The 17,086-nt window shown below is 32.7% G+C and overlaps 1 protein-coding gene across 1 annotated transcript in view; it reads left to right on the top strand.

Moving 5' to 3' along the window:
* The window catches only part of LOC124367727 (dynein axonemal heavy chain 2), a 184,276-nt gene that overhangs the window by 166,108 nt on the left and 1,082 nt on the right, over positions 1 to 17,086 (top strand). The window contains exons 82-88 of the mRNA XM_046824842.1: positions 1,863 to 2,047; positions 3,946 to 4,168; positions 6,624 to 6,740; positions 7,019 to 7,169; positions 9,689 to 9,843; positions 10,535 to 10,630; positions 16,205 to 16,355. Of these exons, the coding sequence (XP_046680798.1) occupies positions 1,863 to 2,047; positions 3,946 to 4,168; positions 6,624 to 6,740; positions 7,019 to 7,169; positions 9,689 to 9,843; positions 10,535 to 10,630; positions 16,205 to 16,355 (1,078 nt within the window). The remainder of the gene's footprint in view (positions 1 to 1,862; positions 2,048 to 3,945; positions 4,169 to 6,623; positions 6,741 to 7,018; positions 7,170 to 9,688; positions 9,844 to 10,534; positions 10,631 to 16,204; positions 16,356 to 17,086) is intronic.

Below are 17,086 nucleotides of genomic sequence, written 5' to 3'. Positions count from 1 at the left end.
GTTGTGTTGTGATATTTAAGTATTAATTTATTGTGTATTTGTATATTTATGTATTTGTTGACCTGAGTTGATTTGAAAAACAATTTGTAAAATTGAAATACGCTCGTGTAATAAAGGCATTTTTATTTATTTATTTATTATTTTAAATTTCTTACTAAATTTGTGTGACTATCTTAAAAATAAATTTACTAATAAGATGAATTCTTAAATGTACCCATTGACCATACACAGGATGTATACAAGAAATCCTGAAAAAAGTCACCTATTTTCAGTAATGGTCACGAAAAATCAAATAATCCTTAATTAAATATAAATTACAGTATTTTTAAAGATTTATCAAGCATGTAACATATACATCCCATCAGTGTTTTGGCTGTAGAACCATTACATTACCAGTCTGTGTCTCTGTGGTAAGTCCATTCAATCTATTTAGGTACAGCATCACTAGTAACTTTGCATTGATTGGGACAAAACACATCAGCAGAAACACAGTTTTGCATAACAGTTTAAATTAAACTATGTATTTACCATTCCCAGCAGATCATCCTGACTGTGTGTTGGGTGTTCAAAGGTAAATTGCCTATATGTATGTAATCAGGGCTGTACTCAACTTTGACGGGCCCAGAAAAGATAATTGGGCGGGCTCCGTCATGTACTGTGTCACCAGGCCCCGTACAACTGTGGTTAGGCTGGCCCGCATCCCATGAGGTCCTGGGTCCCGGAAAAATTGTTCAATAAAACCGGTCTATGGGCCTGTATGTAATAGAATTTCAAAAACATGGCTTGCCACATTGCCATAAGCTAATAGGCTCTTCCTGAAGGAACAAAGTTCTGAAAATCAGCTCAAATTGTTTAACAATGTTAGGCCACAAGTAGGCCAATAAGTAACTAAATATGTAGGCCTATAACTTGATCATGTAGAAGTTGTGATGAACCAAAATCAACCGGTATTTTTCTGTGCACATAGTCTCAAGAGAAAAAGTTTTTCTTCAAACATTGTGATTTTTACTATTTTTTCTAGATATTGCTCACTAAAAAATCACCAAAAATTGGCTTATATTGTCTAGACTTGTTACCTGATATGCCTAGATATATTCTAAACGGATTCAGGTATCAATGTCCAATCTCCACCATTATTATTAAAATACTTTTTGGATTTTTTGGAGGATACAAAAACTCCCTCTTCCTTTTCAAAGGGGGTAGAAGGGGGTAACTTTTAATTTTAAAATTCCATTTCTTATCTTGTGACATACTATTTTAAAGTAAATTTAAATTTAATTATGAAAACTAACAAAAAAAATGCACTTGATCCTTAACTTGTCTTATATTATGAAATATCACTTGTCAAGTAAAATAAGTAACACACACAAATAATATTAATGCTATAGCGTGACTAAATTATGCACAACTGTAATTACTTCTAACACTAAAACACAACAAGAAATGTAAGATATTTTAAAATTTATAGTTAAATTAATGTGGGTATTCTAAAATTCAAATTAATTTGTATTTTACTCACCAAATACTAAGTGATAACAAGGGTGGTCCAGTACAGATTTTCATGGGGAGGGGGGGGGGGGTTAGGAGACACCTTGATTTAAGTTTACCAGTATCTTAATTGTAGCAGGTAATTTTGCACAAAAAATAAAATATTTAAAAAGATATAGTCAAAATTTCATTCATTAAATAAATTTTCTTTTATTTTGTACAGTTACAATATGACAGTTAGTTTTTCTCCTTACAAACATTTTTTTCAAAATCTCGGAGGGGGCCATGGTTGCATGGCCCATCCAATGGATCCACCACTGAGTGATAACCATGGAGAAGATGTGCTGATAGTAATCCCTATGGTGTGTCTTTAGGTATCAGAGAATTTGCTTGCCATCTACCTTGATGAGTATCCAGACACTCCATGGGATGCCCTGAAGTACCTTATCGCTGGAGTCAACTACGGAGGTCATGTCACCGATGACTGGGACCGAAGACTTCTTACCACTTACATCAATCAGTACTTTAATGAGGGTGTTCTTACATCACAATTTTATAGGTAATCTTCAATGACTGAGTACTGGGTTTAGCAGTGTACTTACAAGTTATAATGTACAGCCACATTCAAGAGCAGGTGTGTCCAACCTGCCATTGCAGTACTCATCACGGTGGTGTATGTAGAAAATTGTTTCAGAGGGGACCGATACACTGGGTGGTTTAGGAGGTATAAAATACCATCCAAAAATGGGGACTCAGGAATTATTATCCGGGAACATTTTTGAGCTGTACTACTTTATAAGTGTGTTGTAGCCTAAAACTAACTACTGAGCGCAGTTTCAACATTTGTCTTTCAAAATTTCTAGGGGAGAGGGAGTTAAGCCTCCTGAGCCCTCTCAATATATACACCCATGACTCATCAAGCTAGAAATTACCCATGACCATAACTCAAGAAATCACAAGTGTATGGGTTACTTATGAATGGATTAAGCTTGTTGTTGATGGCTAAGAAGGCTGTAGTATAATGTGATGATAATTCTTGTAACTGTGCGATCTTTTGTCCTTTCAATTAAAAATTCTGTCTGTAATAGCTAACCAAAATTAATGTAGGAAAATTATTGACAATGACACAACAAAGTTCAGAAGGATATTTTGTCACCCACAAGTGAAACACTCAGCTCAAACCAATAGAAAACTTCTTGAACATTTTCTCTTTGACCCTCATTATATCAGTAATTTTATGGACATTTTCCCCAAAAATCTTGATGTTTAACCAGTAATACTCAATAGGTCAACACTGTTTATTTATTCAGTAGTTACATAATTTCCATGCTGACAGAAAAACTAAGAACAGTAAAAAGTTGCAAATCTAAGTGCATGAGTACACATTTATCACAGCTGCCATATTCAATTGGTTATTGCATTATTTTATTTACATCATGAAATTGTATATGTATGAGCTAGAATTTCAGTACCAGATCAGTGACTAGTAAAGACTCAAGGGAAAGTTTCAGAAACACATCCCAGGATTTGGCAATCCTTACTGTTATTCCCATCTACTCATATATCGTGGAAACTGTTTTCTTTTGTGTTACTATAGACTTAACAAGGCATAGAGATGTGCTTGGACACAAACACTGAACACGTAGGCAACTTCCATCTTCCTGCACATAGAACAGCCACCTATACAAAAAAATCTTATGCTGGAAAAAAGGTATCTATGCAATGCATTATCTGCAGATTTGAAGCACAACAGCTCACAGAAACTGAAGAAAAAATCTGAGCACCCTAGTAAAAAAATTGCATATTTAGATCCAACAGCCATATCAGTTAATCCAAAAATGGACTGGAAGAGTGGAATAGTGGCAAGGTAAATAGAGCTAAAAATCTGAGTATCACAATTTTTCCTACCCAGAGCCCTATCCACAAAACAAGTAATATTTTATGAAATGCACCACTTTTAAAATCCTAATGATTAATTCAGTTCATCTAGCTTAAAATTAATTTTTACTGTCCAATTTCAAACAAACCTCATGAATAAAATTCAGTCACATAATGTAAATAAATATATTGGTTATATTCTAAATATATGATGCTGAGTAATGTAGCAAAAAAACGTTGAAGCCATGTGTTTAGTTTCAGTCAGTAAAACGGTTTTTTCAAATTGTTTTTTTTTTATTTAGTACTAGAAGTTTCTCTTAAATTTTGTGTAACAGAATAATATAAAACATGTACACTTGAGTTAAATAATAAATTGCAATTAATTTTAATTTATAAAACTCTTTTACTCACTGCTTAAAATAAAATTATGTCAGTTTGTTTGTACCATAAAGTCTTCTACAGCCTAGATTCGATTATACTGTATATCATAATTTAAAATAAGAGGTAAGCTAGGATAGATCTGTTAAGAAATTTAATACTAGCAATATAACCTATACAATATTTGTTGTCTGGGAATAGGTTATCAAGTCTACCTAAATACTATATTCCACGTGATGGGAGTCTACAGTCTTACAAGGACTACATTATCACGTTGCCTGCTGTGGACCAGCCACAAGCATTTGGACAGCACCCTAACGCAGACATCACATCACTCATCACAGAGTCTCGGCTGCTGTGCGAGACACTCATGTCACTCCAGGTGCATAGTGGCGGTGCCCAAGAAACCAACAAGGAAGATGATGTAAGTACCTGTAGTATTTTATTACTAGAGTGTTTACCTCTTCAAATCACATTTATTCACAGAGCTCGTCTATTCTAATAACTAACGAACTGCACAATGATGGGTCTGTGCCTTCTACTTACATCTGGTCCGGGTTGGGATCGGCTGCTGGCCTGCAGATGGCACTTACCGGCAAGTCCACACCGAGCTGTTTCCAGCAAAGGTCAACCATGATCTGGTTTGTGTGTTTTCCTTTATCTCCTTGCACCCGAAGACCTGAATGTTGCTTCTCCACTAGTACTGTTCTATTTTGTCCATCCTAGTCACCAGCCTATCCTCCAACAGCCGCTCAATATCTGTCAGCTTGGCAACTTTGTTACAGAGTCTTCAACCTCTTCATTAAAGTCAGAGAGCGCAGCTCTTCAATCACAATCTTTATCTCCCCTGAGAGTGTTGTAACTAACTAGGTAACAATATCAGAACCGGCTGGGTTCACTTTGCTGCTATTGTTACTAGGAGAAGCCATTTTTGTTGATACAGACTCAGGACAGTCAGTAGTAGATTATGACGATAAGGAGTGCATGGGTTTCTAGAAGATAGCGATAAAGCCACTGACTGACCTTTTGAATCTTAACTGTGACAGTGATCAAAACGTGATATTATTGACTTGTAAGGCAGTCTTGCACTTCTTACACTGATCAGAATGATATAATATAATTTGTTCTATTCATATCTATATATATATACTATACATTTCTTAGAAAATTAATTCAGAAAAACCCACTTAAAAATACGAAATATTGTGGATCTGAATTCAACATACGTTACTCTGCATTGCTCATCTCATTCGCCTCGATATTTATATAAAGCAAAACATTAAATTAATAATATGAGTCAAAGAGGAGATACTGACATCTTTGTATAATATGTATAATATGCAAGATCATCTAAAAGTCAGTGGCCACTCCAGTCATTTCTAGACTGTTTAACTAATTGAAATAAACATTTAGGTAACTTTTTAGGTTAATAAAACCTACTTTTTATCATTTAAAAATGTGTATGGAGGCAGTTTACCTGGGGAAGGTGCATCCCAAATCAAAATTTTTAAAGTAGCAAACCCCCACATGTGACACACTATTGGAAAAGAAACATTTTGGCGAAGACCAGAAGTTGCTGTCTATCACCATTCCAAGATGGCAGCTGCTAAATGGGGGTTTTTAGCTATTTACACGATATTTGGATTTGCTTGAAACTTGGTTTGTGGGGGGTTTTTGGTTCAAGAAACGGATACATGATATAAGTTTACAAATTACTCCCACATTTCCAAGATGACAGTATCAAGGGAAAAAGAGATTATCCTTCAACCTTCAGTCATTTTTTGACGGATTTGAATAAAAATCAGCATTTGGGTTTTTTTTTAAGTCGAAAAGCACGAATTTGAAATTGATTTTCATCATTGTATTTGTAATATCTTCTGTTATGGTATAGATTTTACCCTTTACTTTCGTTCTCAATTTTCCACACAATGACACAAGTTGTTTGAGAGCTGATAGACATCACCGCACGACAAGATGTGAAATCTGATCATAATCATAATATTCTAGACATTATGACGGAACAAACAATACTTGGGCATTAAGTACACAGTTTTTTTAGTCAAATCAGTAGGTATAATATTTTATGGGATAAATTTGTGGTGAATAAAGTACTTCTGAATAATGTTATTTATATCAAATTCAAATAATAATTGGTTCCAACGGTGGTGACTTACAAATAAATAAAATAAGTTTTATTGACATTGTAAGGAACAACAAAAATATCAAAATAAGTAAAATTCCTAAATTTATTAACACTTAAAAAGACAGAATTCACCTCAACGAGCTAGGCATAGATGTTTATGTAGAAAAAATTAATGCTACCATTTACCACCACCTTTAAAATGTATAGGTATTTGAAAGCCAATTATTCTGAAAAACTCTAGAATACTGATTTTTATTCAAATCCGATGAAAAATTACATGGAGACTAAAAGTAACCCCTTTTCTCACTTGTTTGATGCAGCCATCTTAGAAAAGAGTGATTAATTTGTAAAACTTATATCAGGTATCTCACTGATATCTGAGTGAAAAATACTACTGTATACAGTAATTTCTCTTAGAAGAGTTCTTATAATGTCTTTTCAGTCTTAATTTGTCAAACTGTTTAGAACTCACTTGTGACAATTAATATGTTCTCGTGACAAAATAATATAGATAATCATCAGTATATAATTCTAATTCACACATCAGTTGTAAGACATTGATCATCTTGAATAATTATACCACAAACTTAAGAGCAATAAATATTTTTGTCTATCAAACTATACATGTAACGCCTATTATAACACTAATTCTCAGTGGTGAAATTCAAGCTCAATCGTACACTTGTACACAAAACAGTGTTGTATATTTGTGATTATAATAATTGTATTATTGTAGGTCATGACGATCTCGACTGAAGTCCTGCAAAAGATTCCAGATCCAATAGACTATGAGACAACCGAAAAACTTATTGGTGCCAAGAAAACCCCCTTGGATGTTGTGCTACTGCAGGAGGTAAATCTGTATTTGAAAGGGAACATTAATATTGTCTGGTGTAGTTGTTGTATAGGTTAGATTTCCCTCCTGTAATTTTTTAATATTTTAACTTAAAGTTTAGTTCAAAGAACCTTTCGTAAAAACAAAGTATGCAATTAAATAAATAGCTATGGTCAGGCTACTTTTTATGACCTGAGCTGAGATTTTAAGATTAAAGAGCCAAAACAGAGTTAGAGTACTTTATATTTGTGTGATAACAGCATTTTTAAATCAGTGTTGTTATAATTAATGTTCAGATATCGAGATACAACATTCTGCTGATTTCCATGAAAGACAGCCTCCAAGAACTGCAGAAGGGAATTCAAGGTCTGGTTGTCATGTCATCAGAGCTGGAAGAGATCTTCACCTGTATTTACGAGGGGAGGGTGCCTTCACCTTGGCTCAAAGGTTGGCTTAGATTAGAAGAATATAGAATATTTATTTACCAAAGGGATATTTAATTAAAAATTTGTAGGGCAAGCCACAATAATAAGCAACATTGGGATTTATGATAAGAAGTCTTCTTCAGTCCATTGTTCAAATACTAACTCACTAATTGAGTAAAAATGCTTAAGAAAAAATTGACTAATCTTGTTCTTAAAATAAACTGCCTTACAGTTAGAGGTATTTTATTGAATAACTTGCAGGACGTGATCAAACAACTTTTAACGCTTTTGCTTAACCTATGAGATGGCAACTAAACCTAGTATCATAAGAATGTATTTAATTTCTTAATTGATCTTTTCAGTGTAATTTTTTAAATATAACAAACTTTCAATGATGTAGAGGGGAAGCAAAATATTAATTCTGAGATCTCTAAATAATTCTTTACAATGTTCAAGTATAGCAGCTCCTGCTATAACTCTTATAGCTTTTTTACTACAAATACTTCTTGTGATAGTGAAGCACCATCTCAAACAATTGGACCGTAACTAATTTGGGTCATAAACAGCCCGAAGTAAGCCTGTCGGAGATTGTACTTATCTAATTCACCACTAAGGCGCTTCAGAATAAAAATAATTTGACAAAGTAACTATCATGTACAGAAATTTAATGGTTCACTAGGGTTTCTTTCACATTTTTACAAACAATAATAAAAAAAATTGGTTGAAATTGTTTAATCGGCTTTAGTTTGATTTCACATACATCAACCTTTTTTTTGTTTTGTTTTTATTTTCAACTTTTCATTACTCTTTAGTCTGATAAGAAGAATTACTTATGTGTTCAGAATTTGCTAGTATTTTGCTTCCTTTATTTTTTGTTTGTAGTAGGTTTTCTGTCTATGGTACAGTGATTTGTGGAGTATCTTTCAAGTACATCATATTGTGTGAGCTTAAAACCTAAAAACATGTTCTGTAAATAGTACATTCATTGTGTTAATATTATTTTGTTTAACATAAAAGAATGTTATAATTACCCTGTAAGTTAATTGGTACTTTGTGGGAAAATGTACAACTAATTTGTGGCAGTAGTAGGCTATGAGTTGTTAGCGAGTTTCATTTCACCACACTTTCTAGACACTGGCACTATCTGAAGAATCTCCACACCCATCACCCATTGCTCCAATTATTGTTTGGTTGATCACTAATAACACAACTTGTATTTCTTTCTCATTAAAAAGCCTAATTAATTTTAGTTTAGATTAAAGCATTGATGCATTATTAGAGTATAGTCAAAACATAACTTGGTAAGAATAAAAGGTTTCAAAGAGTTGCCACTGTAGTGTGTTACAAGTGAAACACATTGTTTCACGAACTGGTATCTATCGCCTTCTAAAGGTGTCATACTCAAAAATAACTAGGTAAGAATAGATAGTTTCAAACAATTGCTACTGTAATGTGTTACAAGTGAAACACAATTGTTCAGAGAACTAGTATCTGTTCCCTTTTAGAGGTATTGTACTCAAAAATTAAGATGAAGCACGCAAGAATGAGACAATTAAACAAATATGCCTATGAACACATCAAAATGGACTGAAAACAAAACATTACATGTAAATGTCAAAAACACATTTACAGTGAATGTTTTTAAACTAAGAGCCTTTTTTAAATTAAAACAAATTTTGTTTTAATAAATTTATTTTTGTGTGGTTCATATATTTTTATTTTTCTATATAGTTTTACCTTGCTTATCTAAGCACTTTTCATTTCTTAGAACTAAACTTTGAATTCATTCTTCAAATAAATTTGCTACATGCTCTGTCAACCAAGGTGATACTTGGTTGTAGGCAAAATATTTTTTTTCATCTTGCAACATCTTTGGTTTGAATCTTGGTTACTGCTGCAAGGTAGGCCTTTGTATTGATTGTTGTTTCTTGTGACATGAACTGTACCAGCAAAACAGCATACTTATTCCAAAATCTACTGCCATGATTTTTTGTGACAATCCTCACAATGCTGTCCAGACCCAGGAAATGATTGATTCTTTCAGATGAGATCATCCACCGTTTAGCCTCGACTTTGCCTCAAGCAATAATAACTTTTTTCGTCATCTTCTATTATGATAAATTAAGGTTTTAAAGTGATGTTATAGTCCTAACTTCACCTCCAATACAGTCATGTTTCATTTCTTTTCATCTTAGAGGGAAACATTTGAGTGACGATGAAGAAGGGAGAACAGCTGTAGACCCTTGGCTGTCAAAGCAAACAGCAAATTTCTTAGAAAAAGGAATCAGAATTTAGTTTTATGATATGACAAGTGCCTAAGTAAACAATGCAACTATGCAGAAAAATAACGAAATTTAAGTAAAACCTAAAAAGGTTTTTACAAAAATTTCTTTAGGTTTGTATATATAAAAGACAACCCTTTGGAAATGTTTCTCTTATATACTAGAGTCCCAACACCATGCTAGTAAAAACCACAAATAAAAAACCATGACACAACACAAAGTAGTTGGGAAGTTGATATTTTTCTATTTAACATTTCAGCCTACTCATCTGTGAAGCCTCTGGGATCTTGGACTCATGACTTGATGCTGCGGGTGGAGCACTTTGCTACGTGGGCTGGCACTACGCATGCTCCCTTACTGTTTTGGTTGGCTGCATACACCTTCCCCACCGGCTTCCTTACGGCAGTGCTTCAGGTATCATGTATTCGTACTACTTATACGTTGTGGTCAAATTACATATTGGTGTGATTTAAATTATGTACTCTGAATGTGCAAGGAAACAAGTATCTTCATGTACTTAAATATTGTTTTTAATTAAAAAATTCAACACTTTACCAAGATAACAATAAACATATATATGATACCTATCATATTTTAAATAGCTACTATTAGAAACTAACCGATTTTTATATAATCTTGTTATGAAAACTTGTACTGTAATTATTTATGAAAAAGTTTGATTCCTCATTTTTAATATCTTAATTTGGTCTAACTGATAGATTTCTATTGGACTGTTAAGAGCCAGTGTAATAAAAAAACTTTTTGTTTTACCCAATGGGTACAGTGATAAGCTTCAAAACACATCTGCACCCATATTTTTAGTTGTATAATCATGGGAGATTTTTCATAGTAAACTAATTCTGATGATACTGCATTACTCATATCCGGTTTTTAAGTATTGGTTTGAAGGAGAGGGCTTACCTATTGTTTTTTGTGCAATAGAGGAAGAGTTAAAGAAATGACGAAGTGTCATTAGCATTTTTTAATAGTATTTATTGGTATCTTCTCATTATATTTTCTGCTGCTCCTGGAACCAGAGAAGTGGTGTTGTACAGAGTTTGGCTTAACCTTGAATGGTTTGTGACATTAATGTGGTGTGTTACAGACATCAGCCAGACAGCTGGGCATCTCAGTGGATCTGCTAGGGTGGGATTTCACTCCACAGGCACTCCCTGAGCGAGATATACAGCTGCCGCCTGCAGTAAGTAGCTTCTCTTGTCAGTCTCTATGATTAATAAATTGATCTCATAAGGTAAAACAAGTAACCATAAAAATAGGATTATATTTATATCAATTTACAATGGGTGCTCAAATTCTGTACCAGATAAGAAAACATAAAGTGAGTAATTAGGCGGTTGCCAGGTCAGACAGTTTGAGGTTATTTTCAACTAAGAGCATCCCTTGGAGGACCTGACACCAACTTTCATAATGGATTGTTACTCCGTATAATTATCATCAAAGTCTCCTTATTCACACTATGTTGAAATATTGTTAGTACAATTAAATTCTTTAATATTTCATCCTCATTGTGAAAAACCATTTTTGCAAAATGTTAAACCAAAACTGCTAATAAAGATCAGGACACACATACCCGCACCGCGCACAACAAGTGAATCGCCTGAATATCAAGTGTCATACTGTAGACCACTGTTTTCTCAACACCAAATTATGACAGTGTACAATGTATATATATATATGTATATATATATATATATATATATATATATATATATATATATATATATATATATATATATATATATATATATATACCAATGTCTTAGCAATTAAGCATAAAGAACATGACTACATCACTAATCCAGGTGTACATAGGTATGAAACCAGGAAATGCCTTGATGTTCATGTAAATAGATCTAGGTTAGACAAGATCTCAAATTGCTTCCCTATTATAGCCACTAAAATGTTCAACTCCATACCCCTTACAGTTAGACAGCTCCCGGTACAGAAGTTTGGGCCTGTCCTAAAATCCTGGTTGTCAGATATCCCTTTCTACAGCCTAACTGAATATTTTGAATCTGACCATTCCCTTCTGCTTGGCTATTTAAATTAATTTGTTTTTAATTTCTGCATGTGTTTACTGTTATTATCTGTATATTGCATGACCCAGTACTCTTTAGATTGATATATGTACTTGAATTAATGAGCCCTGATTAAATAATGGTTCTTAGTCATATCATGACTGTGTTGTATTCTTAGATGAAGTCTTTCACAAAATGTATGACTAATTTTAGTTTTAATATTCACATTTATGCCTAGTTATATTTATATTTGTACTAGCTGTTTCCCGCGGCTTCGCACGCGTCTCTTAAGCTTTGCCCGTATATTTCTTTGCCTTCAAATAGTGTTTGGATATTTTAATATACGTAACTACTGTGTTGTAATTGCAGTTTATAATGTGCAGGCGCTTTGATAACTTTTATATCTTGCAGTACAGCCTGGTGGTTAGTTACATCAATGGGCATTGCGTATAAACCTTCTACATAGAAAAATACAAATTTTCATAGTGATCGGTCCAATAGTTTCTGAGTCTATAAAGGACAAACACACAAACATTCATTTTTATATATTATGATTGCAGAAAAAGTTTAAACAAAATTTGTCGTTTCTCTTAAGCTTACTCTATGCTTTAAAACTATAAGTGTAAAGAAATTTATATATAAATATATTTTTTTGTCGCATTATATATGTTTACAAAGAACAGCTGATTAAAAATTTGAAAAGACTCTTTCACTTAATAACATATGTTTGCTGCAATGCATTTCTTACGGGTATTTCTGTAACCAGTGGGGCGGAATCCTGAATCGGGAAAGGGATAAAAAGTATCCTATAACCTTCTACAGATCAAGACGAACAAATTAAAAAAAAAATTAGGCGAATCCGTCCAGCCGTTTGTGAGTGATGCTGTTACACACGAACAGTTTCATTTTTATATATATAGATTAGTGCAGGGCCTTTTATATATTAATTAATTAGTAAATGGACATGAACTAATGCACACTGTTTGTAACTATTAGTCAAATCTTTATTTTCTTACATGTAGTCATTATTTTAAATGTTGGTTAGTGTTTAATTTTAATGCCTGCATAAATGCTTAGTTTTATTTATATTTTTAGTACATGACCTAATGGACATTTGTTGGTGCACGGACTCTAATTATGGCACGCAGCTAAGTTTTGTAGTTGTTTTCACTAGACGTAGCCTATTACAATTTGTAGATCAGCTGAATAAATAATTTGAATGGTTTACTGTGAAAGAATTGCAGCACGCTATTCAACGTGCAAGTCCATACATGTCCGCACGACACTGGGCCGTTTGTTTAGGTTTGAATTTTGACGTGCACGGTGCGGTCTAAGAACGTCATCTATCATGGTCTAAGAACGTCATCTATCATGGATATAGAGACATTTATAGAAGAAGTGAGGAAGAGGTTTTTTAAAATAAACTAGTAATGATTTCTTACTGCACTAAAATTACTACAAAACACATTAGGTGGCATTTAAATTTTTCTACTAATAAAAATTAAAAAATACCTTCTATACGTAGAGAATTTAGAGCAACTAAATTAAAATAATGTAAAATTAAATGTTTTTTTATTTTAAAATGATAAGAATTTATTTGTTTTGCACAAAACTAAATTTATTACATTCTAACTACAGTACAGTCCTCAAATTAAAATATTTTATATGCATTCAAAATGATTTGAGAGTATGAATAAACATTATAATAGGTGTATATTTTACAAATATTTACTATGTGTTGCCAGGGTAAACGGACTGTAGGTTCACGTTGTAAAACTGTCGGGGTAATTTCTTACCTGCTTCTGAAGGGGTGGACAGTGGGTCCCAGGCCAGGACCATGGACCCACTGTCCGACTCACGGGTTTCTTTTGACTAGGGGATCGCCGTACTCACTCTACTGCCCTTGAACGGTTGTTTCGAGATCTATACTCTATATCTGATAAATATTATTCAGCAGACTACTGTCTTTTTACTAGTTCTTTCTGACTCGCTACGAAATAAGACATGTACAGAAAGATTTAAACAAACAGCTAAATGCATAAATGAAAGTCAGGCTTATTTTCTTAAGTGTATTGTTAAGTAATACACCATTTATAACATAAGAATATAACGATTATAATGGTCTTTGCTTTGTGGATTCGTTTTCACCCCGCTATCATAACAACTATTAAAGTATCGTAAAATGCACGGAAAAATCAGGTAATTAGAATAAGAATTTTATATATAATACGAGTCTGTTAACTTTAGTTAAGAGTTTTGTTAAACTATTCTGTTTAATCATTATTTTGTGATAGCACAATCATATGTGTAATTATTTTACCACTATTTTCAATTTATTTATATTTGGTGTCGAAAGCATAGAATTAGCTTGATAAGTAACCACTAATTATTTAACCTTTTCTGCAACCACTGTTGAACACAGAGTAAGAAAAATATTCAGATAATAAAATTAAAAGTGTTGGTAAAAATATACTTTTAATTGTACACTTTAGTAAATATTGAGTATGCAGTGTTTGGTGAGTACTGTAAAGCTGATATCAAAGAAGCATTTACTAGGTTTCTAACTTTATAAATTTACGGTTTAACTTAAAATAGATGTGTAATATTTACTGTAGGGCTGTCATATAAATCTCTAACGCTAAACAATAATAAAATACACAAGGATGCAGTAAACTTCATTTTAATAACATTTCTGTTGCAAAATATTATTTTATTGTTAATCGTCTTCCTTTTAAAATTTTACTATGGATATAAATACATATATGAGTAATACACGTTGTTTTAATCTATCACCTACCTGGACTTTGGACAATGGTCCCACTTATTACATTTGCATATTTTATTACTTTCTTCAGTAACAGTGTCCGGTAAAGTAATCTTCTTCTAGGATTATATTAAATTTGTAAGTCGAAAGTCAACTAAAATTTTAGGTTAATCTAGTGTTAATATTCAATTCAGCATTTATTTGTAAATTGCAATTAATCATGTATTGGTAATTCAAAAATAAAATTTTTAATATGAAATCATAATTAGTTTTCATAATCTTTTGTAAAATTGTCCATACTGCAAGCATGTTTTTTAATAATCATAAAGTTCGTTGTTAGTAAAAATAATCAACAAATTTCCCTAATTGAGTTATACCTCTTTTAAAAGTTTAATTTTTAATATATCTTACCACCTGATATACATGTTAGTACTCGCACTCTATTGTGTAAGCTAATAATATGTAACTGTAGACATATTTTGTCTATGTAGTCTACTATTGATAAAGTAATTTCATACCATTATAAATGTGATATCTTAAATATGATCTAAAGAGTTGTTTTAATTAATAACAGTAATAATAAAACAATCAACTATCCATTTCAATTAACGTGTACTATGAGTAACGTGCCTACTCACATATACAGTATTATACTAATGATGGACCAAGATAAGGAATAATTAATACAAACTTATTATAGATGTTTATCATCCATTAGTATATTGCCGAATTACACAGATAGCGATGTGTGGAATTTGTTCATATATATATTCCCTATTAGCAATCCACTTCAAGCAATCCATAGCTTGAGTTTTGGTTTGAGTAAACTGTTGTCTATATTTACTGCCTAGGCAGTACGCTGTGCGTGTATAGTGGCAGTATCCCTGATATTCTTCCACAAAATGAAAAATGAGTGCAGGTAGAAAAATTATTGCACGGCCAGGTCAGTTTTGAAAAGTAGGACTGTCGGCGTGGACTAACTGTCCTACCCTGCAGAAAAGTGACGTCAGCCACCCTCGTCAAAACTAGGTGTGGACCTACAGTCCTATAATCGTGTTACCAGTTATTATAGAAAGACTTACAAAATTACTGTTACTATTTTTTAACTTGCTGATAGTTTGTTTAGTATCTGTCACTTTAAAATCCTAGTACAAACAGTGATATTTTTGCGCTCAGGCAGCAAACAGACATGTCTGACTTCACAACCCGGCCTGCATAGCCTACATGACAAAATAGTAATCAGTATGATTTCTTTATTATAGGCTATAATTTTTTATAGTTTCACACAAAGTTACAAAGAACGCTAATTTTTTTGCATTAATAAACAGATGTTACATTTTCTGTCTTATTTTTCATATATGTTGATTTAATTAAGCATTAATTTGTTTAACTTTGTGTTTGTTACTATCCTAGTTTACATCATTCTCTTCGTAATTAAATTCTCTAAAAGTTTTGGTTAAAAAGTTTGTGGGTTTATTACCCTTTTAATGAAGTTAATGTACTTAAAATCTAAACAAAGCATGTTTTTAGAGACCCAATTTTACACATCTCAGAAATGGATGGTCTTGCAGGTCTCGGATGTATTTTATTCTATTTTTCAGTTCCTTTTACATAAAATCTAATAAATTAAAAAACCTATATGCCATAAAAACATCAGTTTTGCTTTATTTCCGTCCTTTCCTAGAAAATCGGGTGAAATCTTTTGCTAGCCTCAGCTTGCTAACAAAGCGTTTCTATACTTATGTTGTATGAAATTTTTTCATTATTTTTATGAGAGGAAACTACCTGAGAAGTTTGTTGGGTTACTCATGGGACAACGTATATAGTAAGTGAAATACTATGTGTGTGTGTGTGTGTGTGTGTGTTTTTATATAAAAGGAGCTTAGGTCTAAAAGCAAGAAATTTTATTTACTTAAAGCCATTAAATATAAACTAAATAAATGATATTATTCTTAAATTATGTATTGTACAGGAAGGGGTCTATGTGAGAGGGATGCACCTAGAAGGAGCAGGTTGGGACCAAAAGAAGTTATGTCTTTGTGAACCATCCCCTCTCCAGCTGGTATGCCCAATGCCTGTCATACTCTTCAAGCCATGCGAGGTTACCAAGAAACGCTCCAAAGGTGTGATTAATGCTTGTTAAATTCCCTGTTATTAAAAAAAAAACACAATATTGTCTATTAACTCTTTCCATGCCATAGACGGATATATTAGAATGACAAGACTTTGACCAAAACGCCAAATACAGTTATATCCGATATTATAGTCTCTTAGAGTTTTTTAGTTCACAATAGGCCTTCAAAATGCCCTGTGCACGCTCCGTGCTCCGTGCTTATTGCGGTTGCCATGGAAGTATTTAAAAACGACCTTCACTCAGGAGCAGGGGGACGGGAGTGCCCTTTGTGTAACTCAGACTGCCTGCTCGTCAGTTCTATGTCTCCTATAGCGCTATAATCTAACATATCCGTGGTGTGTATTACTGCTTTCTCGGTTGTCACGAGGGCGCGCTCACGGGTGCATCTACTATGTATCTCTTTATTATTCTTCATTGTGTGGTTTAATTACATTTTACAATGAAATTAAAATTAATTTAAAATGCTCTGTTTTACACTTTTTTTGCTTTTACCTTTTATAATTTGCCTTTTATAATTTGGTTATGATAAAATTTAGCTTTGAACTTAAAGAAACAAATTTTTTTACTTGTCTTGGCGTTATAGAAGTTACTGGATTTATTAGTGCCATAAAAAAGTTTAAATTGCATTTAATTCATTCAATAAAAATTCAATATAATTTATTTTGTTATTAATTTAAATCCACACAGTGTATACACAAGTTTGTATTACATTATAATAGC

Source organism: Homalodisca vitripennis, chromosome 1 (genome assembly GCF_021130785.1).
Source record: "Homalodisca vitripennis isolate AUS2020 chromosome 1, UT_GWSS_2.1, whole genome shotgun sequence".
Taxonomy (NCBI): Eukaryota; Metazoa; Arthropoda; class Insecta; order Hemiptera; family Cicadellidae; genus Homalodisca; species Homalodisca vitripennis.
Note: the sequence above shows the minus strand (reverse complement) of the source record. Positions and strands in the feature narration are given on the sequence as shown.